The 27,500-nt window shown below is 49.4% G+C and overlaps 1 protein-coding gene across 1 annotated transcript in view; it reads left to right on the top strand.

Annotated features, from left to right (window-relative positions):
• Positions 1-27,500, top strand: part of LOC142474739 (uncharacterized) — a 94,211-nt gene that overhangs the window by 19,615 nt on the left and 47,096 nt on the right. Inside the window, exons 2-5 of the mRNA XM_075580952.1 lie at positions 3,850-4,029; positions 13,681-13,716; positions 16,462-16,602; positions 18,586-18,762. Coding sequence (XP_075437067.1) covers positions 3,856-4,029; positions 13,681-13,716; positions 16,462-16,602; positions 18,586-18,762 — 528 coding nt within the window. The 5' untranslated portion in view covers positions 3,850-3,855. The remainder of the gene's footprint in view (positions 1-3,849; positions 4,030-13,680; positions 13,717-16,461; positions 16,603-18,585; positions 18,763-27,500) is intronic.

The raw sequence follows: 27,500 nt of genomic DNA, 5'->3' as shown, positions 1-27,500 counted from the left end.
CAGTGTCTCCTGGAATGTAGATGCGATTTATGACGAGGTGTTAAATAGTCCCTGAATGTTAGTGATGTAAGAGTGTGTGTGTGTGTGTGTGTGTGTGTGTGTGTATGTGTATGTAAATATAAATGAATGAAGAGCCCACAGTGTATACAGCGCTTTACAAAAGGTGTGTGTGTGGAGTGGGAGTGTATACAGCAATGGTGTGGGTAGGTGTAGAAATGTAAGAGGGTGTTGCATTACTATAAATCTGTGTGGATACTATATAGTCCCTATTGGTATATTGGGATAGAATTACTTTGTACATTTGTATGTGTAGGAGACAGCTGAGTGTGCATTCATATAGCGCAGTATGTATAGACATGGCCTTTAGATCTCATGAGAAGAGAGCTCTCTTGTGTCAGGGTAGTGACTCAGGAAGCTGCGGTCTCGGTTTAGGCAACCACTAAGTGTCCCGAACAGTTGCATAAATTTGTATTCATGCAACCGTCTCTCTTTCGTGTTCTAAGATTAACTTTGAGTATGGCCACCTTCAGATCATTCATCTTATGGCCAGAGTCAGAGAAATGTTCGCCAACAGGACTGTCTCTTGTTCCGCGTGTGATGCTGTGGCGATGCAGGTTCATTCTCTTGTTTAGCCCCTGTCCCGTCTCACCTATGTAGTAGCAGCCCCCTGGGCATTTCACGCACATGATGAGGTACACGACATTGCTGGAGGAACAGGTGAACCTTCCTCTGATTTTGTACTCCAGATTCCTGTGTGGTATTTGTATTGTGCGTGTGTGTGTGTGTGTGTGTGTGTGTGTGTGTGTGTGTGTGTGTGTGTGTGTGTGTGTGTGTGTGTGTGTCTGTGTGTACACAACATTGCTGGTGGAACAGGTGAACCTTCCTCTGATTTTGTACTCCAGATTCCTGTGTGGTATTTGTATTTTGCCCGCTGTGTGGAGCATTGCGCAGGTTTTGCATCTTGCGTCCTGGCACGGTCTTGTCCCGCATTCAGTTGTACTGTTGAATTCTTTACTCCTCACCATCATTTTCTTGAGATGATGAGGTTGTCTGTATGATAATAAGGGTGTTTCAGGGAAGACCTGTTGCAGTCTTGTATCTTCCTGGAGGATGGGTTGTAGTTCCTAGCGATCTTGCGTAGGGCTTCTAGGTGTTGGTTATATGTGACCACCAAAGGTACCCTGTCGCTTGTCTCCTTTTGTTTGTATTCAAGGAGATCACTTCTTGGTATTCTGGTGGCTTTGTGGATTTGCTGGTCTACAATTCTGTGGTTATATCCACGGTTTATGAAATCTTATCTCAAGGCTTCAATCCGCTGGCCTCTTTCTGCTGTCGCAGCATATCCGGTTGTATCGTATGGCTTGACTGTAGATGGTTGAATGCTTAGTGTGTGTGGGGTGGAAGCTGTTGTCCCTCAAATAGCTGTCTCTGTAGGTTTGCGGTATACAGAAGTCTGTAGTTGGTTGGTCTTTATATTGATGGTAGTGTCTAGGAAATATACTTCGTCCGGGGAATGGGTGAGTTTGAGGTTGATGGTCGGGTGAAAAGTATTGAAGTTCTCATGGAACTGTAGGAGGTCCTGTTCGCCAGAGGTCCAAATCGGGAGGATGTCATCGATGTAGCGAAGGTATGTAAGGGGTCATGTATGTAAGGAAAGTCACTTTCAAGTTTTGCGCAGAACAGATTGGCATACTGTGGTGCCATTCGAGTGCCCATAGCGGTCCCAGTTGTCTGGAGGTATATGTCATTTCCAAATGTGAAGTAGTTATGGGTGAGAATAAATTAGATGCATTTAGTCACTGTCTCTGTGAGTGGCTCCCGCGGTCCCAGAGAGTATGTGCAGGCTGAAATCCCATCCTCGTGGGGGATGTTTGTATAAAGTGACTCTACATCCATAGTTGCTAGTAGTGTTCCTGTTGGGAGGGAGCCAATGGCATTCAGTTTGTTTAGCAGGTCGGTGGTGTCCTGGATATAGCTGGGTGTGTTCCTGACAAGTGGTTTTAGAATGCCCTCCACCCAGCCAGAAATATTCTTGGTCAGTGTGCTAGATCCAGAGATAATGGGGCGCCCAGGGTTACCCTCTTTGTGAATTTTAGGGAGCATGTAGAATGTGCCAGGTTTGGGTTAGCTGGTATCAGGTCCAGAATTTGTTCTCTTGTGTGGATCGGGAGTGTTTTAATGATCCTGTTGAGTTCTCGCATGTATTTTTTAGTTGGATCCTCCTGCAGTTGGGTGTAATACTTTGAATCAGAGAGTTGCCTGTGTGCTTCCCACAGGAAATCTGTGCGCTTCCCGCAGGTAGTCTGTGCGCTTCCCGCAGGTCATTGTGCGCTTCCCGCAGGTCGTCTGTGCGCTTCCCGCAGGAAGTCTGCTCTTCCCGCAGGAAGTCTGTGCTCTTCCCGCAGGAAGTCTGTGCGCTTCCCGCAGGAAGTCTGTGCGCTTCCCGCAGGTCGTCTGTGCGCTTCCCGCAGGAATTCTGTGCTCTTCCCGCAGGAAGTCTGTGCTCTTCCCGCAGGAAGTCTGTGCTCTTCCCGCAGGAAGTCTGTGCGCTTCCCGCAGGAAGTCTGTGCGCTTCCCGCAGGAAGTCTGTGCGCTTCCCGCAGGAAGTCTGTGCGCTTCCCGCAGGAAGTCTGTGCGCTTCCCGCAGGAAGTCTGTGCGCTTCCCGCAGGAAGTCTGTGCGCTTCCCGCAGGAAGTCTGTGCGCTTCCCGCAGGAAGTCTGTGCGCTTCCCGCAGGAAGTCTGTGCGCTTCCCGCAGGAAGTCTGTGCGCTTCCCGCAGGAAGTCTGTGCGCTTCCCGCAGGAAGTCTGTGCGCTTCCCGCAGGAAGTCTGTGCGCTTCCCGCAGGAAGTCTGTGCGCTTCCCGCAGGAAGTCTGTGGTGTTCATTATGACCTCTGCTCCTCCCTTGTCCGCAGGTTTGATTGTTATGTTGTGGTTGGCCTTTAGCGATTCTATGGCTCTCCTCTCGATCAGTGTCAGATTATATGTTTGTTTCCTTACTTTGTCCAGGATGGGGGTTTTGGCGCTGTGTCTGAAGCTTTCGATGTTCCGGTCCATTGTGGGGTTGCGCCCAGTTTGTGGGATCCAGTTGGATTTTTTTTTTCTTTCTTTCTTTCTTCCTTTCTTCCTTTCTTTCTTAACAATCATCTGTTCCTTAGCAGGTCTTAAAACGAGGTAACTACAACCTCAGATGAACAACAACACATGACATATTACACCGTGTCATGATTTATTTAACAAAAATAAAGCCAAAATGGAGAAGCCGTGTGTGAAAAACTAAGTACACCTTATGACTCATCTTATGATATCGTGTAGAACCTAGATGTGTAGCCATTGGACACATGAAGCCCCATTCACGAGGAGGCGATAGAATTAACATCCTCCATAAAAGAGAGGCTTTTTGGATATTTACAATTGACGCACTTGTACCTAAGGCTCTAATTACCCAATGGGACCTTAAGGCATATACACATATAACGTGTGTGTGTGTGTGTGTGTTTCTCGTCTCTATCTATATAACTGTGCGTTTGTGTCTCTCCTCTCTCTCATGTAACTGTGTGTGTCCTCTCTCCTATAAGTGTGTGTGTGTTGCAGTTTTCGCTGCTTACGGGATGTTTCCTCCTCGCAGGTAACTGTGTGTGTGTCCTCTCTCCTATAAGTGTGTGTGTTTGTTGCAGTTTTCGCTGCTTACGGGATGTTTCCTCCTCGCAGGTAACTGTGTGTGTCCTCTCTCCTATAAGTGTGTGTGTGTGTCCTCTCCTATAAGTGTGTGTGTGTGTCCTCTCTCCTATAAGTGTATGTGTGTGTGTTGCAGTTTTCGCTGCTTACGGGATGTGTTTCCTCCTCGCAGGTAACTATGAGTGGAAAGAACTGCCGGGCTCAGCCTGACTTCCCCACCGAGGCGGAGACCTCCAGGAAGCGCAAAAGAGGGAAGTCCCAGAAATCGGAGGGAGCAAAGAGGTGGGGGGGGACCCTGAAAACAAAGATAGGAGGGAAGGAGAACTACAAGACTGTGGAATGTCATCAAGAGGTATACCTATATATATATACACACACACACACATACACACACACACACACACACACACACACACACACGTGTGGTGGCATGCACGTGGAAGATAAGACCATCTTACAAGGGGACCTTCTCCTGCGCCTCAATAGGAAAGTGTTCGCCCCGTGTATCCTGCCCGGGCTCGCGTGGGTGTGACCCGTGTATCCTGCCCGAGCTCGCGTGGGTGTGATCCGTGTATCCTGCCCGAGCTCGCGTGTGGTTGTGACCCATGTATCCTGCACAGGCTCGCGTGTGGGTGTGACCCGTGTATCCTGCCCCCGCTCACACGTGGGTGTGACCCGTATATCCTGCCCCTGCTCACATGTGGGTGTGACTCGTGTAGCCTGCCCTGGCTCGCGTGTGGGTGTGACCTGTGTATCCTGCCCCTGCTCACACGTGGGTGTGACCAAGCGTGGGTGTGACCCGTGTATCCTGCCCCTGCTCACGCGTGGGTGTGACCCGTGTATCCTGTTCGGGCTCAGACATGGGTGTGACCCGTGTATTCTGCCCCTGCTCACGCGTGGGTGTGACCCCTGTATCCTGCCCCTGCTCACACGTGGGTGTGACTTATGTAGCCTGCCCCTGCTCACACGTGGGTGTGACCCATGTAGCCTGCCCCTGCTCACACGTGGGTGTGACCCGTGTAGCCTGCCCCTGCTCACACGTGGGTGTGACCCGTATATCCTGCCCCTGCTCACATGTGGGTGTGACTCGTGTAGCCTGCCCTGGCTCGCGTGTGGGTGTGACCTGTGTATCCTGCCCCTGCTCACACGTGGGTGTGACCAAGCGTGGGTGTGACCCGTGTATCCTGCCCCTGCTCACGCGTGGGTGTGACCCGTGTATCCTGTTCGGGCTCAGACATGGGTGTGACCCGTGTATCCTGCCCCTGCTCACGCGTGGGTGTGACCCCTGTATCCTGCCCCTGCTCACACGTGGGTGTGACTTATGTAGCCTGCCCCTGCTCACACGTGGGTGTGACCCATGTAGCCTGCCCCTGCTCACACGTGGGTGTGACCCGTGTAGCCTGCCCCTGCTCACACGTGGGTGTGACCCGTGTATCCTGCCCTGGATCGCGTGTGGGTGTGACCCGTGTATCCTGCCCTGGATCGCGTGTGGGTGTGACCCGTGTATCCTGCCCTTGCTCACAAGTGGGTGTGACCCGTGTAGCCTGCCTGTGCTCGAGTGTGGGTGTGACCCGTGTATCCTGCCTGTACTCGAGTGTGGGTGTGACCCGTGTATCCTGCCTGTGCTCGAGTGTGGGTGTGACCCGTGTATCCTGCCTGTGCTCGAGTGTGGGTGTGACCTGTGTATCCTGCCTGTGCTCGAGTGTGGGTGTGACCTTTGTATCCTGCCTGTGCTCGTGTGTGGGTGTGACCTGTGTATCCTGCCCTGGATCACGTATGGGTGTGACCCGTGTATCCTGCCTGTGCTCGCGTGTGGGTGCGACCTGTGTGTCCTGCCCTGGATCACGTATGGGTTTGACCCATGTGTCACGGGAGACCAGTACTTTTACACCGGGATCACTAGCACCAGACAGGACAAAGTTGTTGAATAAAATGGGGTTTATTCTGGCACGCCAGCAGACAAAACAAAGATGCACAAAAAAAGATACAATACCAACTGGGGGCCTGGGGAGGAGACTCTATCCTCGCTAGGTGCAGGGGCCTGCTTCAAGAAGGCTGCCCTGTCCGCTTCTTGTACAGGTTCTCAGAGTGCTGATCCCACAGCAGAGCCTCTATCTCCTTCTCCAGCTGGTCACAGTCAAGATCAAACTCGTTCACAGAATGACTCTATCTCTCTGTCTCTCAGATGCTCTCCACACACCATCCCAGAGTGTCTCTCTCAGATGGTGCTCTGAAGGAATCTGCACACTCCTTCCCAGAGTGTGTCTGTCTCTGTTAGCCTCTCTTGCTCTCAGATGCTCTCTGCAGGTAGATCAGATTCTCTGATCTGCAGCACCCCTGATATAGCCCTCTGTGGCTATCCTTTACATGGGAGGGGCTGCTGGCCAATCAGAGCATGGATTAGGTTGGTGCCACAACAGCCAGATGGCGTGCTAAGAACCCATACCCATCCCTGATTAAATCAGAGTCCCCTCCATACAAAAGTACACATAATCCAATTAACACTTTACAGGGCTGACTCCCAAATCACATCACAGAACAATGTTGATTCACTAAACTGTGGGGTTGCATGTACAGGGTATAATGATACAGGCTTTGAAATACATTCTTACAGACATGGAAATACATTTACACATTCCCTGTTCTTCCCCAGGTATTTAAAGTACATTTGGCCAAAATAAGCCTTAAAAAGGTGGCCAAGTTACATAGAATTAAGGGGTAGCTAGCTGGGCTTCAACCCAGTTTTGTGATGCCAGCTAGCCCTACCGTCACACCGTGTATCCTGCCCGGACTCACACGTTGGTGTGACTTGGAACCTAAACAAGAAGATAACTCATGCAACACAAAGAAGTATGGAGAGATGCATGCTAGGTATTACCCGAAGAGACAGGAATAAGAATGAATGAGCTCGAAACCAAACGAAAGTCGGTGACATCGTCGCATAGGTGAAGAAATGACAAAGGCCACGGGCCGGACATACTGTATGACAATAAAGAAATGTCCATCGTGTGACAGAGATGGAACTCGACTGGATTCCATGGGTGATTAACAGATAAAGAAGACAAAATCAGAGGAAGTGTGGGAGATTATCTGAGACCTGGGAGATCACTGGGGAGGCTTCATCCACCAGTGGGGAGACACGGGCTGGGGAGGATGGGATGAGGGATTGTGTGGGAGCGACGTGGAGAAGAGAGGCTGTAACCGCAGGACCTGGGAGATCACTGGGGAGACTTCATCCAGCAGTGGGGAGACACGGGCTGGAGAGGATGGGACGAGGGAGTGTGTGGGAGCGACGTGGAGAAGAGAGGCTGTAACCGCAGGACCTGGGAGATCACTGGGGAGTCTGCAACCAGCAGTGGGGAGACAGGCTGGAGAGGATGAGGGAATGTGTGGGAGCGACGTGGAGAAGAGAGGCTGTAACCGCAGGACCTGGGAGATCACTGGGGAGACTTCATTCAGCAGTGGGGAGATGGGCTGGAAAGGATGGGATGAGGGAATGTGTGGGAGCGACGTGGAGAAGTGTCATGGAACAAGAACTGCATTTCTGATCCACCCCTCTCTTTCCTTTGCAGCTTCTGCCTGTCAGTTCTTATTTTCAGCTGCATGGAGTTTGCACACACATACTGTGCCTGTGTGATATGTAACAATGTTGATTTCTTGCCTCTGGGCATGTAATCAGTGAGCTGCTACTGCAGCCTCTGAGATCCTCACCAGAATGGGCTAGTCTGCTTTCTCCCCCTCTGCTCTGACCACAGATGGTCTGTCCCCAGGCTATCTTGCTACCCAGAATACATTGGGACTTCCTTTCCACCTTCACCACCGGCTGAGTGAGTACCCTGCTGTAATTGCTCTAGTTGCAGGATTAGCCTTTTCACCTGTCCTTAACTACAAAGCACCCACAGAGAGACACTATTTAAACACCAACATCTCACAAGTGCCTGTCTTTTATGCTGCTTTCCCCAAATAAAGTAAAGAAAAGAAACAGAACTTGTTGTGCTTTGAAAAGAGGGCCGAGTTGAAACTATCTGGGCTAATCATCCCATTCATGACCCTGGCCTCCAGAATAGTGAAAAGGATACCGTGTGCCTAACAGACACTTACAGGAGCTGCTACTCTAGACTTTATGATAACACAAAGCAGCCTTTCAAACAGCAGCAGCTTTACACTGCCAGACAGGGCAGCAAGCTTTATACAGCAAACAGCACACAGCCTACAGCCTTACAAATAAGCAAGCAGATTGACACTGGACACAGACAGCAAACAACCTTGCACACAAGGCAGCAGCTTTGCAGACAGACAGTGCTTCTTACACAAAACCTGATTGCCCTTCTCTGTCTAAGTTCACCCTCCGCACAGCTCCATAGTGAGGGATTACCATCTCACCTTACCCTGCGCACGTCCCCACGGCTAGCGCCATCAAGGGCCACGCTATCGGACACCCGCCAGGACACGGGTCAGAACCACCGGACACCTGTGAGTACAGCTACCCTTACGCTGCACGCTGCAGGACACCGCTCGGCATCATCTGAGACAGAAGCCCATCGCTGACACAGGTAAAAGACCGCACGCCACATGCACTGGCTAAAGGCCTACACACACCTACAGCATGGCAGAACTCAGAGCCTCACCAGATATCATGCAGGAGAGTGATCACTCAGACACAGAGACCGCTGCGCAACTGCAACAGGCGCAGGCAGAGGCAAGGCCCAAACAGACAGTCACACTGACACAAAAGGCCCGCGAGAAATATGAGACTGACATTGAAGCGCACCGCGCTAAATTAGAGTTGGCCTGGGAAACAACCACACTGGGAATGCGCAATTTTACTAGTGTTGGCAACTATGCGCAACAGCTCGAGCAGGCAATAACGCAATTAAGGACCGATTACTCGCGTTATCAAGAGCTGTCAGAGGCATACGTTACTTACCTGACCATGGCCAACACCAGCGAAAGCCTGCAAGAAAGAGACTTACAGAGTAACATTGACCTGACACGAGACAGCCGCGTGCGAACCACTATCACGGAGGTTGAGAGTAGGAGAAAGGAACTTTTGCTGGAAACTGCATCACAGCGCTCCAGCGCATCCAGGCACTCATCAAGGTAAGCAAGATCAGCGCAATCTCACGCGTCAAGCGCAAACGCCACCAAGGCGCGAGCCACCGCAGAGGCCGCACGCTCAGAAAGAGGCAGTCATGAAACTAGAAAGGGCCCGCTTAGAAGAGGAGGAGCAGACAGCCGCTGCCATAGACGTCAACCTAGAGGCCCTAAATCAAGAGAAGGAAGCCGCCGCCATAGCCCAAGCTGAAGTCCTAGAAGCAGCCGCGAGACAGGACGGCGGGGAGCAACCGTACAGACGGATAGCCTCAGAGGATCCAGCCCAACGCACTGAAGACTACGTAAGGAGCCTCTTCAGTGTAAACACCAGCGAGCCATCTCCATACGGAGGCAGTGACTCCACAGACACCGAAGACTTGCTAGGTCCACTAGGAGAAGACGCTGTTCCTTCAGTGGGACATGCTGCCTGGGATAGCCACAGCCGCAACAGTGATCCACACGCCAGCGTGCACACGGATGCACCACAACAGGCTCGCAATCCAGGTACACCCACACGGGAGAACAAAACCCCTCACACCGACCGGCAGCCACCACGCGTCCACGCCAAGGAAGAGGCGACCGCACAGACCCTCCCAGCAACTACCTCAGAATGCGACCAATACGCCGAGGCCTCAGGCCTGACAGACATAGCCAAGTACATGATCCGGCGTGACCTGGTGCAAGCAGGACTCATCAGCTTCGACGACCGCCCTGAGAACTACCGGACGTGGAAGTTCACGTTCAAAGACGCAATCAACAGCTTGGACTTCTCAGCAAGGGAAGAGCTTAACCTGTTATTAAAGTTCCTGGGGAACGAATCCAGGGAGCACGCGAAGAGACTTCGGGCGGCAAACGCGAACCAACCCCAAGTAGGTCTTGACCTAGTGTGGGAAAGGCTAGAAGAGTGCTACGGTAGCCCCGAAGCAGTCGAGGATTTGCTCTTCAAAAGAGTCGACAGCTTCCCCAAGATCACAACTAAAGATTACTCGAAGTTACGAGAGCTCGGGGACCTCCTGCAAGAGCTGGAGTTCGCAAGGAGAGACCATTCCTTAACAGGTCTCAACGTCTTGGACTCAGCTCGTGGAGTGAGACCCATCCTTGAGAAGCTACCCTACAACCTCCAAGAAAAATGGATTTCACAAGGCTCCAAATACAAAAGGGAGAAGCAAGTCGCCTTCCCCCATTCTCATTCTTCTTGAGCTTCATCCGCGAAGCGGCAAGGACAAGGAACGATCCCAGTTTCATCTTAGGTGCGCAAACCACACACAGTGCAAGCAGCCTGAGGAATGAGACCAGTGGCGAGATACGGTAACTCTCAAACACCCATCTCGGTCCACAGGACGGATGTGCCTCCCACGACCCAAACTACTCCCGATCAGTCGGTCGCCGGAGACGAGGAACCGAGGGACCCAAACGGGGAATGTCCCATACACAAGAAGCCACACCCACTTAACGAGTGCTTTGGGTTCAGGATGAAGTCCCTAGAGGAACGCAAAAGGTTACTTGGAGAATTCAGAGTTTGCTTCAGGTGCTGCGGTTCCACGACTCACCTAGCACGAGGCTGTAAAGAAGAGATCAAATGCACAGTGTGCGAAAGTGACAAGCACGTGACATCTTTACATCCAGAGGCGCTGACACTCCACCAACTCAACAACCCATCCTCCGTAGCGGAGCATGGCGGGGAGAAAGGAGAGCCAACATCCGTCACATCTCAGCGCACTGAGGTTTGCGGAATAAGGTTACAAAATGTCCTGCTCCAAAATATGCCTTGTCGCAGTGCACCCCCAGGGACAACCTGAGAAGGCTATTCGGATGTATGCAATCCTCGACGACCAAAGCAACAGATCATTGGCGAAGACGGAGTTCTTCAACCTATTCAACTTACAGGACAATGCCTCACCCTACACCCTCAGAACCTGTGCAGGGTCAACTGAGTCAACAGGGAGAAGAGCAAGCGGTTACGTCATACGTTCGGTGGATAACAGAGTGAAGATAGCTCTCCCCACACTCATCGAGTGCAACCACATGGCCACAAACAGGGACGAGATTCCCACACCAGATGTGGCACGCCATTACCCGCACCTCAAAGGAATAGCCAACTACATCCTGCCGGTAGAACAAGGTGACAAGATCTTGCTGCTGCTCGGTAGGGACATCATGAGGGAACATAAAGTCCGTAAACAGCATAACGGACCCCACAACGCGCCATACGCCCAAAGACTTGACCTAGGATGGGTGATAGTGGGCAACGCGTGCACCGACAAAGAGCACGGACAAGACTATGTTGACGCCCGCAGAACGGTGGTAACAGAATGTGGACACACATCTCTCTCTGAACCATGTCTTGGCCATCTCCAAGCGACCGAAGGGCTAAGTGAAGAGAAAAGACAAGGTCATACCCCTGAGATCAACAAAAACATCCTCACATCGGGGAGATGTGACAATGGCCTAGGATGCTCAGCAGTCCAGACAGCTAAGGATGACGAGTCGATTCCACCGAAGGAAGAAAGTAACCTCCCAAAGGTGACCGACAAAGGGATCGTCCAAAAGGCAATAAACAATCAAACAGTCCTCTCGCGAGCAATGGCACGACCAAGACGTACAGTTGTTCCTCTCCACAGAGTATCAAGTGAAAAAGCAGCCAGCTGTCACGGCTAGCATAGCCGCAAAAGATTGCGCCCTACAGGTGAAGCCTGATTTTCAAGGGCAAAAGAGACTGGTTTTCGTCATGTCCAAGGAGAAAACAACCTCCCGAGGGCAGTCAACAAAGAGACACAAAAGTGTTTCACCAAATTACGTGGAGATGTTCTCGTGCAAGAGGAATGCACCGATGACCTACGGTGCACAGCGTTCCAGACAACAAGGGACGACGACAAACAAACACCATCAAGGGAAGATAGAGGATTCCCGAGGTTAACAGTCAAGGAGCTCGTTAAAGACGGACCGGGCAGCTGGGTGAACCCGCTACCATTCCGTTCACCAAGAAGACGCCTCCTGAACAATAGAGAACCTGCCATCTCTAGGCTCGCTTCGCTCCGCCGCAACCCACAAAGGGAGCCGGAGACCAAGGATCAAATTGTGGTCTTCACGCGGAAGAGATTCCTTAGCGGACACGCAGAGCTAGCGCCTTCACTGAAGGAAGGTAAAAAATGCCGACACCTCCCATCTGGTGTTCACCACCATCAGAAACCCAGCCAGATCTGGGTAATGTTCAGCTCCAATGCTCAGTACCAGGAAGCCTCTCCAAACGGGGCACTACTCACTGGACCAGACTTGACAACCAGTCTTCCAGGGGCTTTGATCCACTTCTGCAAGGAACCAAAGGCCATCTCCTTCCGCCAAACGCCACTCGGTAGAGAAAACTACAGAGTCAAAGGGACTGTTCTCTCACAAAGTTGAAAGGAAACAGTGCCAGAGACTTTCACAGACATTGTGGTGAACCCAGCTAACCTGGACCGGTTCATCCACCCAACATCCTTTGCCAAAAGACTTTGCCAAGGGATTTCAACGCCAATGGTACCGGCCGGTATCACTTCGTTATGTGGACATGGACTTTGCATTATTATGTTATGTTTGTTTGCATTGCACATATGTTCCACACATTCAAGTTATATAGTGGTATCTCCAGATACCAGACGGGGAGTGTCATGGAACAGGAACTGCATTTCTGATTCACCCCCCTCTTTCCTTTGCAGCTTCTGCCTGTCAGTTCTTATTTTTAGCTGCATGGAGTTTGCACACACATACTGTGCCTGTGTGATATGTAACAATGTTGCATTTCTTGCCTCTGGGCATGTAATCAGTGAGCTGCTACTGCAGCCTCTGAGATCCTCACCAGAATGCCTGTCTTTTATGCTACTTTCCCCAAATAAAGTAAAGAAAAGAAACAGAACTTGTTGTGCTTTGAAAAGAGGGCCGAGTTGAAACTATCTGGGCTAATCATCCCATTCATGACCCTGGCCTCCAGAATAAGAAGAGAGGATGTAACTACAGGACCTGGGAGATTACTGGGGAGACATCATCCAGCAGTGGGGAGACACGGGCTGGGGAGGATGGGATGAGGGAATGTGTGGGAGCGACATGGAGAAGAGAGGCTGTAACCGCAGGACCTGGGAGGTCACTGGGGAGGCTTCATCCAGCAGTGGGGGGAGACGGGCTGGAGAGGATGGGATGAGGAAATGTGTGGGAGCGACGTGGAGAAGAGAGGCTGGAACCGCAGGACCTGGGGGATCACTGGGGAGGCTTCATCCAGCAGTGGGGAGACACGGGCTGGGGGGGATGGGATGAGGGAATGTGTGGGAGCGACGTGGAGAAGAGAGGCTGTAACCGCAGGACCTGGGAGATCACTGGGGAGACTTCATCCGGGAGTGGGGAGACCAGACTCTGGAGCCCCCCTGCTTCTAGAGATACTTGCCTGAGAATTAGGCGCTGCCAGGGTTCACAATATGTCGGTCTTCAGATATTTCCCGATCTGTGGGTCAATAAGAAGCTGTGGCATCATCGGGCGGCTTCCTATTGGCCCATGTGACGCGGGAGCTTCAAACCTGAGAGCCTGGCTTGCTGAGCCGGAGCAGCTAGCGGTACCTACCTCTGAGGTAAGTATCCAGAATTAGGGGGTCCCTGGAGCTGAAATAAACAGGGTTCAGCTCTGGAGACCCCCTGCTTCCATTCTGTATTCATTTTTATTTTACTTTTTCTAATCGCTGTCTTGGATTGCTCTCTTAAAGTGACCGTTGTACTATCTCTATGTAAATGAATGAATATATTTTCTGTGTGTTGTTATTTTTCCTGTTCTGAATAGTTATCCTAAGGAGGAGATCATTCGGAATGAATAGTCTCCTTGTATTGCATGAGCAGCCCCCTCCTCACCCTCATTAAAGAGGACCCTGTTTTCTCTCACCCCCTACAGGTCTCCTCGGCCAGTGATGGAGAAGATCAGAAGGAGGTAAAAGTATAAAGAAAATGTGTGTGGGAATATGCTATAAACCACCAAATATCTGTGAGATTGAGGAAGCTAAAATACTTTAGCAAATGGAGAAGGCATCAAAACTGGGTCATGTTTGCATAATGGGGGGTTTTAATTATCCAGACATAGACTGGGGCAATGACATTAGCATTACAACAAAAGGAAACAGGTTTTTGGGGGTGCTTAAAGACAATTATATGACTCAAATTATTGAGGAACCAACCAGGAGAGGGGCAGAACTGATTTGGTCATATCAAACAATGTAGAAGTAATAGCAAATATTCAAGTCCTGGAACATTTGGGTAACCGTGATCATAACATGGTCTCATTTGAAACAAATGATCAGATTACTTGGGTTCGACAAAGACCTTAAACTTTAGAAAGGCAGATTTTAATAAACTGAGGTCTAATCTACAAGTAATACACTGGGATGATGTTTTTTGCAGGGAAAAATGCAGAAGATAAATGGGCAGTCTTTAAAACATTGTTAGAAAAGCACACTTATCAGTGTATACCCTTGGGTAATAAGTATAAAAGAAATAAGTAAAAACCAATGTGGCTAAATAAACAGGTAGGGGAGGAAATGGACAAGAAGAGGAAGGCGTTTAGATTCTTTAAGTCAGAAGGGACAGAGACATCGTATCAGAATTATAAGGAATGTAACACAAATTGCGAAAGGGCAATCAAATTAGCAAAAATGGATAATGAAAAAAGGATTGCAATAGAAAGTAAGGTCAACCCTAAAAAGTTCTTTTAAGTATCTTAATAACAAAAAAATGAGAAGAAAAAAAAAATCAGTGTGAGATGGGTAGGCAGATTATTGGAGATAAGGAAAAAGCTGAGGTATTAAACAAATTCTTTGCCTCTGTGTTTACCAGGGAAGAATCAATTTCAATAGTAGTGCCGCAGGAGGAAGCCACAACCTCCATATTAATGAACAATTGGTTAACTGAGGAAGAAGTTCATAAGTGGCTTGATAAAATTAAAGTAAATAAGGCACCTGGCCCCGATGGCATACATCCAAGAGTTCTCAAGGAGTTAAGCTCAGTAATAGCAAAACCATTATATTAAATACTCAAGGACTCCATTTCCACAGGCTCAGTACCACAAGACTGGCGTAAGGCAGGTGTGGTGCCTATATTTAAAAAGGGAGCTAGATCACAACCGGGAAATTACAGACCTGTAAGCCTGACTTCAATAGTGGGGAAACTACTTGAAGGTTTAATACGGGATAATATTCAGGAATATGCAATGGAAATCAAAATTATTAGTAATAGTCAGCATGGATTTATGAAGGATAGATCTTGCCAAACTAACCTTATTTGTTTCTTTGAGGAGGTAAGAAAGAATTTAGACCAGGGTAATGCAGTTGATGTGGTCTACTTAGATTTTGCAAAGGCTTTTGATACGGTTTCACACAAGAGGTTGGTGTACAAAATAAAGAAAATTGGACTCCGTAATAATATATGCACCTGGATTAAAAACTGGTTGAAGGACAGACAACAGAGGGTTGTCATAAATGGAACTTTTTCAGGTTGGGCTAAAGTTGTGAGTGGAGTACCTCAAGGATCGTTACTGGGACCCCTGCTTTTTAACTTGTTTATTAATGACCTTGAGGTTGGCATCGAGAGCAAAGTCTCCATCTTTGCTGATGATACTAAATTGTGTAAGGTAATAGAATCAGAGCGGGATGTAATTTCTCTTCAGAAGGACTTAGAGAGACTGGAAACTTGGGCAGGTAAATGGCAGATGAGGTTTAATACAGATAAATGTAAGGTTATGCATTTGGGATGCAAGAATAAAAAGGCGAATTACAAATTAAATGGGGATATATTGGGGGAATCCTTGATGGAGAAGGATTTAGGAGTGCTGGTAGACAGCAGGCTTAGCAATAGTGCCCAATGTCATGCAGTAGCTGCAAAGGCAAACAAGATCTTATCTTGAATCAAACGGGCAATGGATGGAAGGGAAGTAAACATTATTATGCCCCTTTACAAAGCATTAGTAAAACCACACCTTGAGTATGAAGTACAATTTTGGGCACCAATCCTAAGAAAAGACATTATGGAACTAGAGTGTGCAGAGAAGAGCCACCAAATTAATAAAGGGGATGGACAATCTAACTTATGAGGAGAGGCTAGCTAAATTAAATTTATTTACATTAGAAAAGAGGCGTCTAAGACGGGATATGATAACTATATACAAATATATTCAGGGACAATACAAGGAGCTTTCAAAAGAACTATTCATCCTACGGGCAGTAAAAAAGGACTCGGTGCCATCCCTTAAGGTTGGATGAAAGGAGATTTCACCAGCAACAAAGGAAAGGGTTCTTTACAGTAAGGGCAGTTAAAATGTGGAATTCATTACCCATGGAGACTGTGATGGCAGATACAATAGATTTGTTCAAAAAAAGTTTGGACATCTTTTTAGATGGGAAAGGTATACAGGGATGTACCAAATAAGTATACATGGGAAGGATGTTGATCCAGGGATTAATCCGACTGCCAATTCTTGGCGTCAGGAAGGAATTTATTTTTCCCCTTATGAGATATCATTGGATGATATGTCACTGGGGTTTTTTGTTTGCCTTCCTCTGGATCAATAAGTAAGTATAGATATAGGATAAAGTATCTGTTGTCTAAATTTAGCAAAGGTTGATCTTGATGGATGTATGTCTTTTTTCAACCTCATCTACAATGTAACTATGGTCCACAACACCAGACTGCCCCAGTACACAAGAGAGCGGGGATAACGGGCACGGAAAACAGAAGTCCCGCCAACACCGGGGAGAACCCACAAAGAGGCAGAGGGTCATCCAAAGGGAGAAAGAAGAATAGTACCCCGTCCAGGTCTGCTGCAAAGGTGAGAGGGGATGGGAAACATACATGAATACGTCACCTTGGCGCCCACAATGGAGCTCTCCAATGCACAATGTCCAACCAAATGGCTTGCGCTGTCCCCCCACCCACCTGAGTCCCTTCTCATTGCATAAATTAAATCCAGGGATTTTACAGAAACCACATCATTGTTCCCGACATGGAGGACCTAAAATTGAGGGGACCACCTATCCGTAGCCAAGACCAACAATTCTGGTAACAGCTGGTCCAACCTCAAACCTCACTCGCCCCACCAGAACACTTCTACCTAAGATATGAAGAAAATAAGTACAATGAAGCTCTTAAACTAGTGCCGGGCTAACATAGCTACAGTGCCAGTCCGACTCTAAACCCCCGATCTTTTGGATCACCTCCGCGCGCAGGCCGGCCCGAGCTGCCTCAGTTACTGCCCCTATGCAGAAGCAGTGGGGGCCGAACCCGGAACCAACTCCAAATTTGCCCGGTATAATTAGAAAACTCACTGGTGTTGAAATCTCGATGCAGGCTCACTGCCGGCATGAACCAACAATGGGCTCAGGATTGGGGGTCTAACCTCCATGTACGCCCTTAGTCTCATTACTAGGCTAAATGCCAAGCCATCCCTAACTCCTTGAGAATCTTCTTCCTCACTACGCCCCCGTACTCACTTACAGACTTCAAGTTCTACTCCTCCCCCGTTTCCCGCCCTTTCCTCAAATGGGATCCAAACCCTGAAATCCTGAAAGCTGGGCCGTAACAGGCGGGCCACCCCTCCCTATTGCGGTAAAGGTCCAGCTATGGCACCATTCTTTCGACGCTCATTGGAGTATCTGCCCTTTGAAGCAGCCTGCTGTCAAGGTCTCCCCCACCCGGTAGCATCTGGCAACAGAATGGGCACCCCACCCCGCGGGCTGAGCACCCCTCCCCCCCCCCCCCCCCCGCAGGACAAGTACTCATGCCGGAATCGGCAACCGTTACAAACGCTGGGCATTTAATGAAGGCCCATGTAAATGTGCTTTAATAAAGGCCCAGCATGGCCCCCCACCCAAAAATGGAAGCCGGCCTTTCTGTTGTCATAAGATCTACCCAGATCCTCCCTCTGACACCCTCCCCCTCCTCACCACCAGAGAGAGAGTGATATACAGTGGTGTGAAAAAGAAAGTACACCCTCTTTGAATTCCATGGTTTTACATATCAGGACATAATAACAATCACCTGTTCCTTAGCAGGTCTAAAAATTAGGTAAATACAACCTCAGATGAACAACAACACATGACATATTACACTGTGTCATGATTTATTTAACACAAATAAAGCCAAAATGGCGCTAACGATACAACAAAAAGTTCCCAGATACGTAAATCCATTTGCAAACATGGATGGTGCTGGTAACCCACCGTTGGCTAATTAACACACTTTCCTGCAAAGTCTGAGCAACTGCCTCCAAAATCCGTATATATCGGGGGTCTTCTTGTTATCTCGCTAGCGCCTTCCCCTTGGTTTATACTTTGTTGAACCCCTTTATGTGACAGCTTCAGTAATATCCCCCTTCTACCCAACGCGGTTTTACATGGTACGATAAGCTTGACCACTCTCTCGGTTTTATTCCATGTTTGATCTTGGTACAGTTAACACATTTTGTTGACCATCACTTTTGGTCTGAGACTCATATGGAGGCCCACCTTCTTACTTCAGAGACATTCATTGCTGGAGGTCTTCTGGACTTCAGCTAAAATAACAACGTTGTTGTATTGGGGATATGGACACCCCCGTCGCACCTTTTGCTGATCCTTATATGTGTTGTCTGAAGGTTGATGAGTCATGCTTTTAAATGTTCAGACACAATCTTTTTGTATGTGATATGAACGTATGCAGGATCGTACATAATTGAGCAAACCCTTAATTATTAGGCAGAAATCCCTCGTTCGGAGACACCCTCAGTAGATATCCCCGCTGTGATGCAGCTTCTCTCTCTTTGTCACCCCCTCAGGTCTCCTCGGCAAGTGATGGGGAAGATCAGGAAGACTCGCAGCTCCTGCTGGACTCCCCTGGAATACAGGGGAGCAGGGATAACAGGCAACAAAATGGAGGGGAGACCCCAAAAAGAGGAAGAGGGAGACCCAAAGGGAGCAAGAATAGGTACCAGTCCTGGGCTGCCATCAATAAGGTGAGACGGCCCGGAAACATACATTGATGTCTGTGTATGTTTAAATATATTTATGCACCATGGTTTAAACCTGAGGCTCTCGGAAACATGTAGAAGTAGTTGCAGAGCTAATATACTCGATACAGCAAGGTGCATGCAGTATGAGAAAAGTAATCGACCTGCAGGAACCTGAGTCAGTACGCTGGTGCAGCCAGCGGCCCGAAGATTGTCAGCACTGAAGCAATGAGGGTTCATGGCAAAGACAAGATGGTGTACTGCTTGTTTCGAGGCCTACAAGGCAGGAGCTGCTGGACCCAATGGGAGCCTTCACTTGGATGCTCACATGATCTAGGGTCCAGCAGAGAGCTCAGAGTGTATACCGAACGCACAACCGTTTCCAGCTCCATCACCGGTAAGCGTTTGCCGGTGAGCCTCTATCCGTAGTGTCGTGGAAGAAATTGCATTGAAAAGCGTTGGATATGCCATTCGTTGTAAAGTGAACCGTTGCATATCGAGGACACCCTATATAGGCTCTAAGAAAGCCATCTTATACCAGAAAAAGGGGCGGGCAGATTTAATACCACAATGTCCGCTCATATGACTTCATTGGACACCTTACTTTTCTTTATCTGTTTTTTCTTGCGGTTGCTTGGTTATACATTTTTGCAATATATATATATATATATATATATATATTTATATTTAGCAATTAAGCAAAAAGGAAGATTCAGGTGCTAAGCGAGTGCATCCTTCTCAGGGCCGACAGCTGGTACCTCTGACTGTGTAAGGGGGAGTTAGCAGATAAGACAAGAGGCCCAGCTTAACAACGAAATTACCGTTTCAGCATTAAAGAAAGTGTGAAGGAAAGAAATTGTTACACACACACTTTCACTTAACCCGTAACACGATGAAACACAAAGCGTGGCTCTCTTTATAGTTATGGAAAACACAAGCCTGGTTATAGCTATCCATAGAAATAATGTGGAAATGTTGTTCTTGTATCGTAGTATAGCAGCTACTGGATCCAACAGGTGCTCCCACAAACACAATCCTTAGGGTCCAGAAAGTACTCAGAGTGGATTGGTCAACGCAGATGACCACCTAAGACACCTCAAAGTACATCAATCACGAAACTAGTCCAGAAAACTGGATCCCGGGAGACCTAACTCAATGCGGTGTGTGAGATTTAACTCGCTCGGTCAGTCGGTGCTAGAGCTGCGGGACACGGCAAAGGCTCGTTTGGATGATTTGAGCTAGGCGATCTGGAGCAGGTGGGCCCAGCAGTGTGCTCAGAACATGGACCAGAACACGGGTTACCATTAAAGGAGGCGGCAGAAACAGAACTGAAATAAAGTACACAGGGTACTAGTGTCGGGAATTAAGTGATCAGGGATTAGCCATTCTCCAGAATGCAGGCTCGGGGGGGCAAGGATTTTGAGTGTATATCCAGCAGCATCCCCTTTGAAGTAATTGACGAGGTACATTCCCTCCCGGCCCCCACACCCCCCTTTGAAGTAATTGACGAGGTACATTCCCTCCCCGCCCCCACACCCCCCTTTGAAGTAATTGACGAGGTACATTCCCTCCCCGCCCCCACACCCCCCTTTGAAGTAATTGACGAGGTACATTCCCTCCCCGCCCCCACACCCCCCTATGAAGTAATTGACGAGGTACATTCCCTCCCCGCCCCCACACCCCCCTTTGAAGTAATTGACGAGGTACATTCCCTCCCCGCCCCCACACCCCCCTTTGAAGTAATTGACGAGGTACATTCCCTCCCCGCCCCCACACCCCCCTTTGAAGTAATTGACGAGGTACATTCCCTCCCCGCCCCCACACCCCCCTTTGAAGTAATTGACGAGGTACATTCCCTCCCCGCCCCCACACCCCCCTTTGAAGTAATTGACGAGGTACATTCCCTCCCGGCCCCACACCCCCCTTTGAAGTAATTGACGAGGTACATTCCCTCCCCGCCCCCACACCCCCCTTTGAAGTAATTGACGAGGTACATTCCCTCCCGGCCCCCACACCCCCCTTTGAAGTAATTGACGAGGTACATTCCCTCCCGGCCCCCACACCCCCCTTTGAAGTAATTGACGAGGTACATTCCCTCCCCGCCCCCACACCCCCCTTTGAAGTAATTGACGAGGTACATTCCCTCCCCGCCCCCACACCCCCCTTTGAAGTAATTGACGAGGTACATTCCCTCCCCGCCCCCACACCCCCCTATGAAGTAATTGACGAGGTACATTCCCTCCCCGCCCCCACACCCCCCTTTGAAGTAATTGACGAGGTACATTCCCTCCCCGCCCCCACACCCCCCTTTGAAGTAATTGACGAGGTACATTCCCTCCCCGCCCCCACACCCCCCTTTGAAGTAATTGACGAGGTACATTCCCTCCCCGCCCCCACACCCCCCTTTGAAGTAATTGACGAGGTACATTCCCTCCCCGCCCCCACACCCCCCTTTGAAGTAATTGACGAGGTACATTCCCTCCCGGCCCCACACCCCCCTTTGAAGTAATTGACGAGGTACATTCCCTCCCCGCCCCCACACCCCCCTTTGAAGTAATTGACGAGGTACATTCCCTCCCGGCCCCCACACCCCCCTTTGAAGTAATTGACGAGGTACATTCCCTCCCCGCCCCCACACCCCCCTTTGAAGTAATTGACGAGGTACATTCCCTCCCCGCCCCCACACCCCCCTTTGAAGTAATTGACGAGGTACATTCCCTCCCCGCCCCCACACCCCCCTATGAAGTAATTGACGAGGTACATTCCCTCCCCGCCCCCACACCCCCCTTTGAAGTAATTGACGAGGTACATTCCCTCCCCGCCCCCACACCCCCCTATGAAGTAATTGACGAGGTACATTCCCTCCCCGCCCCCACACCCCCCTTTGAAGTAATTGACGAGGTACATTCCCTCCCCGCCCCCACACCCCCCTTTGAAGTAATTGACGAGGTACATTCCCTCCCCGCCCCCACACCCCCCTTTGAAGTAATTGACGAGGTACATTCCCTCCCCGCCCCCACACCCCCCTTTGAAGTAATTGACGAGGTACATTCCCTCCCCGCCCCCACACCCCCCTTTGAAGTAATTGACGAGGTACATTCCCTCCCCGCCCCCACACCCCCCTTTGAAGTAATTGACGAGGTACATTCCCTCCCCGCCCCCACACCCCCCTTTGAAGTAATTGACGAGGTACATTCCCTCCCCGCCCCCCACACCCCCCTTTGAAGTAATTGACGAGGTACATTCCCTCCCGGCCCCCACACCCCCCTTTGAAGTAATTGACGAGGTACATTCCCTCCCCGCCCCCACACCCCCCTTTGAAGTAATTGACGAGGTACATTCCCTCCCCGCCCCCACACCCCCCTTTGAAGTAATTGACGAGGTACATTCCCTCCCCGCCCCCACACCCCCCTTTGAAGTAATTGACGAGGTACATTCCCTCCCCGCCCCCACACCCCCCTTTGAAGTAATTGACGAGGTACATTCCCTCCCCGCCCCCACACCCCCCTTTGAAGTAATTGACGAGGTACATTCCCTCCCGGCCCCACACCCCCCTTTGAAGTAATTGACGAGGTACATTCCCTCCCCGCCCCCACACCCCCCTTTGAAGTAATTGACGAGGTACATTCCCTCCCGGCCCCCACACCCCCCTTTGAAGTAATTGACGAGGTACATTCCCTCCCCGCCCCCACACCCCCCTTTGAAGTAATTGACGAGGTACATTCCCTCCCGGCCCCCACACCCCCCTTTGAAGTAATTGACGAGGTACATTCCCTCCCCGCCCCCACACCCCCCTTTGTACTGGTCTTGTGTCCTGCTGCATGCATGTGAGACCAGACACTAGCAGAGAAAACAGGATTGCGCAAAAAGATGCATTCTAAACAGATAATAGAAAATACACAAATAACTCCCTTGATTTAAATGAATCAATTAATTAACCTCTCCGCTGGCCCGAACGCTCACCCAGAGAGAAAAGTCAATAGAGTCTGGAAAAGGAACATAGAGCGCGCAAGAGAAAAAAAACTAAAGCAGAACATAGTGTACTGTGTATGGTAGGATGTTAAACCCGGCTGTCAAATATTGCACTTACAGGATAACACTTCAACACTAGCAGAGATGGTAATCTTAGCTGCAGATATAGTTCAGCTGGGCTCTTCTGTAGACATACAAATGCTGATTTTTCTCAGGGAAGATCCTCCTTCTATGAAGAAACAACCTCTGAACCAAAGGACACAGCCGGGCTTCCACAAAGGATATGTAAACAGCAAGATAAGGAAAAATAAGGGAAAGTGTACTCGCGTACAAAACACATTTATTGAGCTATAAACCATAACTAGTTATGTCCGCCGGAGTACTCCGCACAACCACTGGATCCTGCAACGTGATATGATCGTCCCAGATAGAAGGACGCGGGGCGTTCTTCTACATGATATCCCCGTGTGCTGAGCACTTCTTGTACCAACGGAGTATGCTAAGCGGTTCCAAATGACGAGACGACCCGCGTCCCTCTCCTCCAGCAGCTCCGTGTACTCCAAGTACTTCCGCGTCACGTGAGAGATGTAACTCGCGTCTGGCGAGATTTCGATATACAGTCACGGGCTTTTCCTGGTAGCGTCGGCTCTTCCTCCGTGGCACTATCCACGTACTCAGTCTGCTCCGCCATGGCACTATCCATGTACTCCGTCTGCTCCGCCACGGCACTATCCACGTACTCCATCTCCTCTGCCACGGCACTATCCACGTACTCCATCTCCTCCGCCCTACTAGTTTCACCTTTGTCAGGGGACGTAATGCAGCTACTAGCCCTGTCCCTATATATATATACCCCATCACATTAATAAGGCTAAGGCAGGCAATCATATAAACAGATACACCTGACTTCAATAAACAATGACAAATGTATATCCCATTATTATAACACAGTAATCCAATGAAAATTACACAGTCTTAATTATACGAACTGAAACACAGATACAGTACAAAACTATACCCCAGAGCAAATTATCCAGAACTATGTCCTGTTTTTCTCCTGTGCGCTGGAGGTCCTTTTTCCAGACTATATTGAGATCAGGTACTGAATGTTCCAGGGACCAAAAATGCTTGCTCATAGGTTGGTCAGAAGCGCTGCTGCAGTAGGGTTGTATATACTTAAACAGCGGGTTGTCATGAGTGCTTTACAAAGACCGTCCGTCCTGCCCACATAGTAGAAGCTGAATTGACATTTGATGATATAGTCAACAGATGTATGTAAATCTCAACACCGCTCTGGTGTATTTGCAGTACACAGGTGAAGTTCTCCGTTCCGTCGGGTCCCCCTCGCAGCTCCTGCACGCCAACCCCTGCTGCGCCGTGTGCGCACGCTTCACCTGGCTTTTTAAAAGCCACAGTGGGTGGCGGGGGGCAGAAATTCCGCCAATGGACTGCCCACGGAGCGTCCCTGGAGGCCCAACGGAACGGAAGACCGCATCTGTAGTAACCTGGTTTGACTAGTGGAGGGAATGTAGGAAGGATGGGGGGGTGGGGGGAGTATTTGTCCACTGGATCTGGTTTTGGTCAGAAAGTACCTAAACTAGTAGCTTCTTCTGTAGCCAAAAAGGGATTTAGTATTGAAAACAGTTGGAATTAGTCATTACTAGATGAGGTGCCAATGGCTTACGAATGAATCGACTCCTAGCCATGATATCTGGTTTATAGGCTTTAGAGAACATCAGTCTATTTGTGTGTGACTCCTTGAGACCTGGCTGCCCTATAGCTCATCTCTGTCCAGCTTAAGGACCGTGTTTACACTGCTTTCAACCTCCCCATGACTGTAGCCGTGCTGGATACGTTTCTGGCCCATCCGTTGACGACCTTCACATTATCTTTTATAGTCACAATATTTATTTTGAGACATAACTCTCTAGTTTTTTTTTGTCTCTTATATCTGGGGTTATATTATCAATCACACACTGTGTTCCAAGATGACGGATCTCTATTCTTGACGTCACCTCATCTGAATATTTAGCCTTTTCAACTATCTAGGCTTTGTTCAAAACGTGTGAATATACGTAACATTTAAATTTTTCCTGATCTCATCCTCCCATCGTACTTTTTGTCGTCTTATCTGTTAATCTCTCTTGGAATCCAGTTGAGTTCCATCGTTGTCCAACAATGGTTATTTCTTGTTGCCATATGTCCGGCCCACCGCCATTTTAATTTCTTCCCCCTTGTGATGTCACAGACTATTTCTTGTTTGGTTTTGAACCCATTCATTATTTTTCCCATCTGTTCGGGTAATGCCCAGCATGCATCTCTCCATACTTCTTTACGTTGTCTAAAGCATCTGAATGATCTTTGCATTTAGGTTCCAAGTATCACATCCATACGTGAGCACGGGCAGAATACATGGGTCACATCCATACGTGAGCACGGGCAGGATACATGGGTCAAAAACGTTCTTCTTGAGGCGCCATGGAAGGTTCCCTTGAAATATTGTTTCTTCTAAATGCCTCCATCCCATCTTCATTCTCCTATTGATCTCATTCAGAAGGTTCCCACCCATTATTACTCGCCGACCAAGGTAGACATCGTCTTCCACTTCTTCTAGTTCTGCTTAATTTATTTCAATCCTGGCAGGATTGACACATTTGTTGCACATAACTTTGGCCTCGCTGAGGTTCATACGGAGGCCCACTTCATTACTCGCTTCTGCAAGTTCTCTAATTTCTTGCTGGAGATCTCCTAGACTTGTGGCAAAAATACCAATGTCCTCTGCAGATGCAGTCACTTGCTCAATGTCACAAGAAGCTGACACGCGAGGTTCCCCTGATTTAAAACTCTGTCGTTGTTTATAGAGTCTATTTCTTTACTCACTGAGCCTCTCCTTCAGCCGTTACTCGCTGAGCCTCTCCTTCAGCCGTTACTCGTTGAGCCTCTCCTTCAGCCCTTACTCGCTGAGCCGCTCCTTCAGCCTTTACTCGCCGAGCCGCTCCTTCAGCCCTTACTCGCTGAGCCGCTCCTTCAGCCTTCACTCGCTGAGCCGCTCCTTCATCCTTTACTCGCTGAGCCGCTCCTTCATCCTTTACTCGCTGAGCCTCTCCTTCATCCTTTACTCGCTGAGCCGCTCCTTCAGTCTTTACTCGCTGAGTCGCTCCTTCAGCCTTTACTCGCTGAGCCGCTCCTTCAGCCCTTACTCGCTGAGCTGCTCCTTCAGCCCTTACTCGCTGAGCCTCTCCTTCAGCCCTTACTCGCTGAGCCTCTCCTTCAGCCGTTACTCGCTGAGCCTCTCCTTCAGCCGTTACTCGCTGAGCCTCTCCTTCAGCCGTTACTCGTTGAGCCTCTCCTTCAGCCGTTACTCGTTGAGCCTCTCCTTCAGCCGTTACTCGTTGAGCCTCTCCTTCAGCCGTTACTCGCTGAGCCTCTCCTTCTGCCGTTACTCGCTGAGCCTCTCCTTCAGCCGTTACTCGCTGAGCCTCTCCTTCAGCCTTTACTCGCTGAGCCTCTCCTTCAGCCTTTACTCGCTGAGCCTCTCCTTCTGCCGTTACTCGCTGAGCCTCTCCTTCTGCCGTTACTCGCTGAGCCTCTCCTTCTGCCGTTACTCGCTGAGCCTCTCCTTCTGCCGTTACTCGCTGAGCCTCTCCTTCTGCCGTTACTCACTGCGCCTCTCCTTCTGCCGTTACTCGCTGTGCCTCTCCTTCAGCCTTTACTCGCTGAGCCTCTCCTTCAGCCTTTACTCGCTGAGCCGCTCCTTCAGCCGTTACTCGCTGAGCCTCTCCTTCAGTCGTTACTCGCTGAGCCTCTCCAGCCGTTACTCGCTGAGCCTCTCCTTCAGCCGTTACTCGTGGCGACGCTCCTTCAGCCGTTACTCGCTGAGCCGCTCCTTCAGCCGTTACTCGCTGAGCCTCTCCTTCAGTCGTTACTCGCTGAGCCTCTCCTTCAGCCTTTACTCGCTGAGCCTCTCCTTCTGCCGTTACTCGCTGAGCCTCTCCTTCTGCCGTTACTCGCTGAGCCGCTCCTTCAGCCGTTACTCGCTGAGCCTCTCCTTCAGTCGTTACTCACTGAGCCTCTCCTTCAGCCTTTACTCACTGAGCCTCTCCTTCATCCCTGTGTTGTGTTCATGTATAATTTCACGTAGAAGTCCTCCACTCCCTGTATAAGTGCATGGTGCTTTATTGTAACGCTATCGTCTTAATCTTTAATACTCTTCCTCACCACATCACCGTTACATTTTCTTACGTCTTCAGTTATACGTTTGCGGAGCGCCTCGCACAGCTCTGCATATTCACTTCTTATTCTTGGGTCTTGGGGTTGCTTCATTTCTTGTCGTCTCCTCATTTATTGTTTTGTCTCATCAGGTATTTTCTTATCCTGTTTTTTTCTTAGCGATTCCTCCACTTTTTTCTGCACTCAACTACAGTCTTCAAAAGTTCTTCTTCCTAATCATTTGTTGGTTCCCCGTTCATTTGAGCTGAGTGATTTTTCCGTTCTCGGTGAAATCCTCTGCTGTTATTCTTGAGGTTATTGATGATTGTATTTGTCTTCTTTTGAATCATTTTTCTTCTTTCCAACGTCACATTCAGATGTAATCTGTAGCGAATCAATCGGTGATTAATCCTTGTGTCAAAGGGTTAGGGAGTGTGCAGTCTTCAATTACGCGTTTCTTGTTAGGACATAGTCACTTTCAACCCTGGCTCAGTTGGGTCCATTCAATGTCAATTTTCTATTTGGATTCTTCTTGAAGAATGAATTCATGATGTAGATGTTTT

The sequence above is a fragment of the Ascaphus truei genome (assembly GCF_040206685.1).
Source record: "Ascaphus truei isolate aAscTru1 chromosome 20 unlocalized genomic scaffold, aAscTru1.hap1 SUPER_20_unloc_3, whole genome shotgun sequence".
NCBI classification, from domain to species: domain Eukaryota; kingdom Metazoa; phylum Chordata; class Amphibia; order Anura; family Ascaphidae; genus Ascaphus; species Ascaphus truei.
This window is presented reverse-complemented; position numbering and strand designations above follow the sequence as displayed.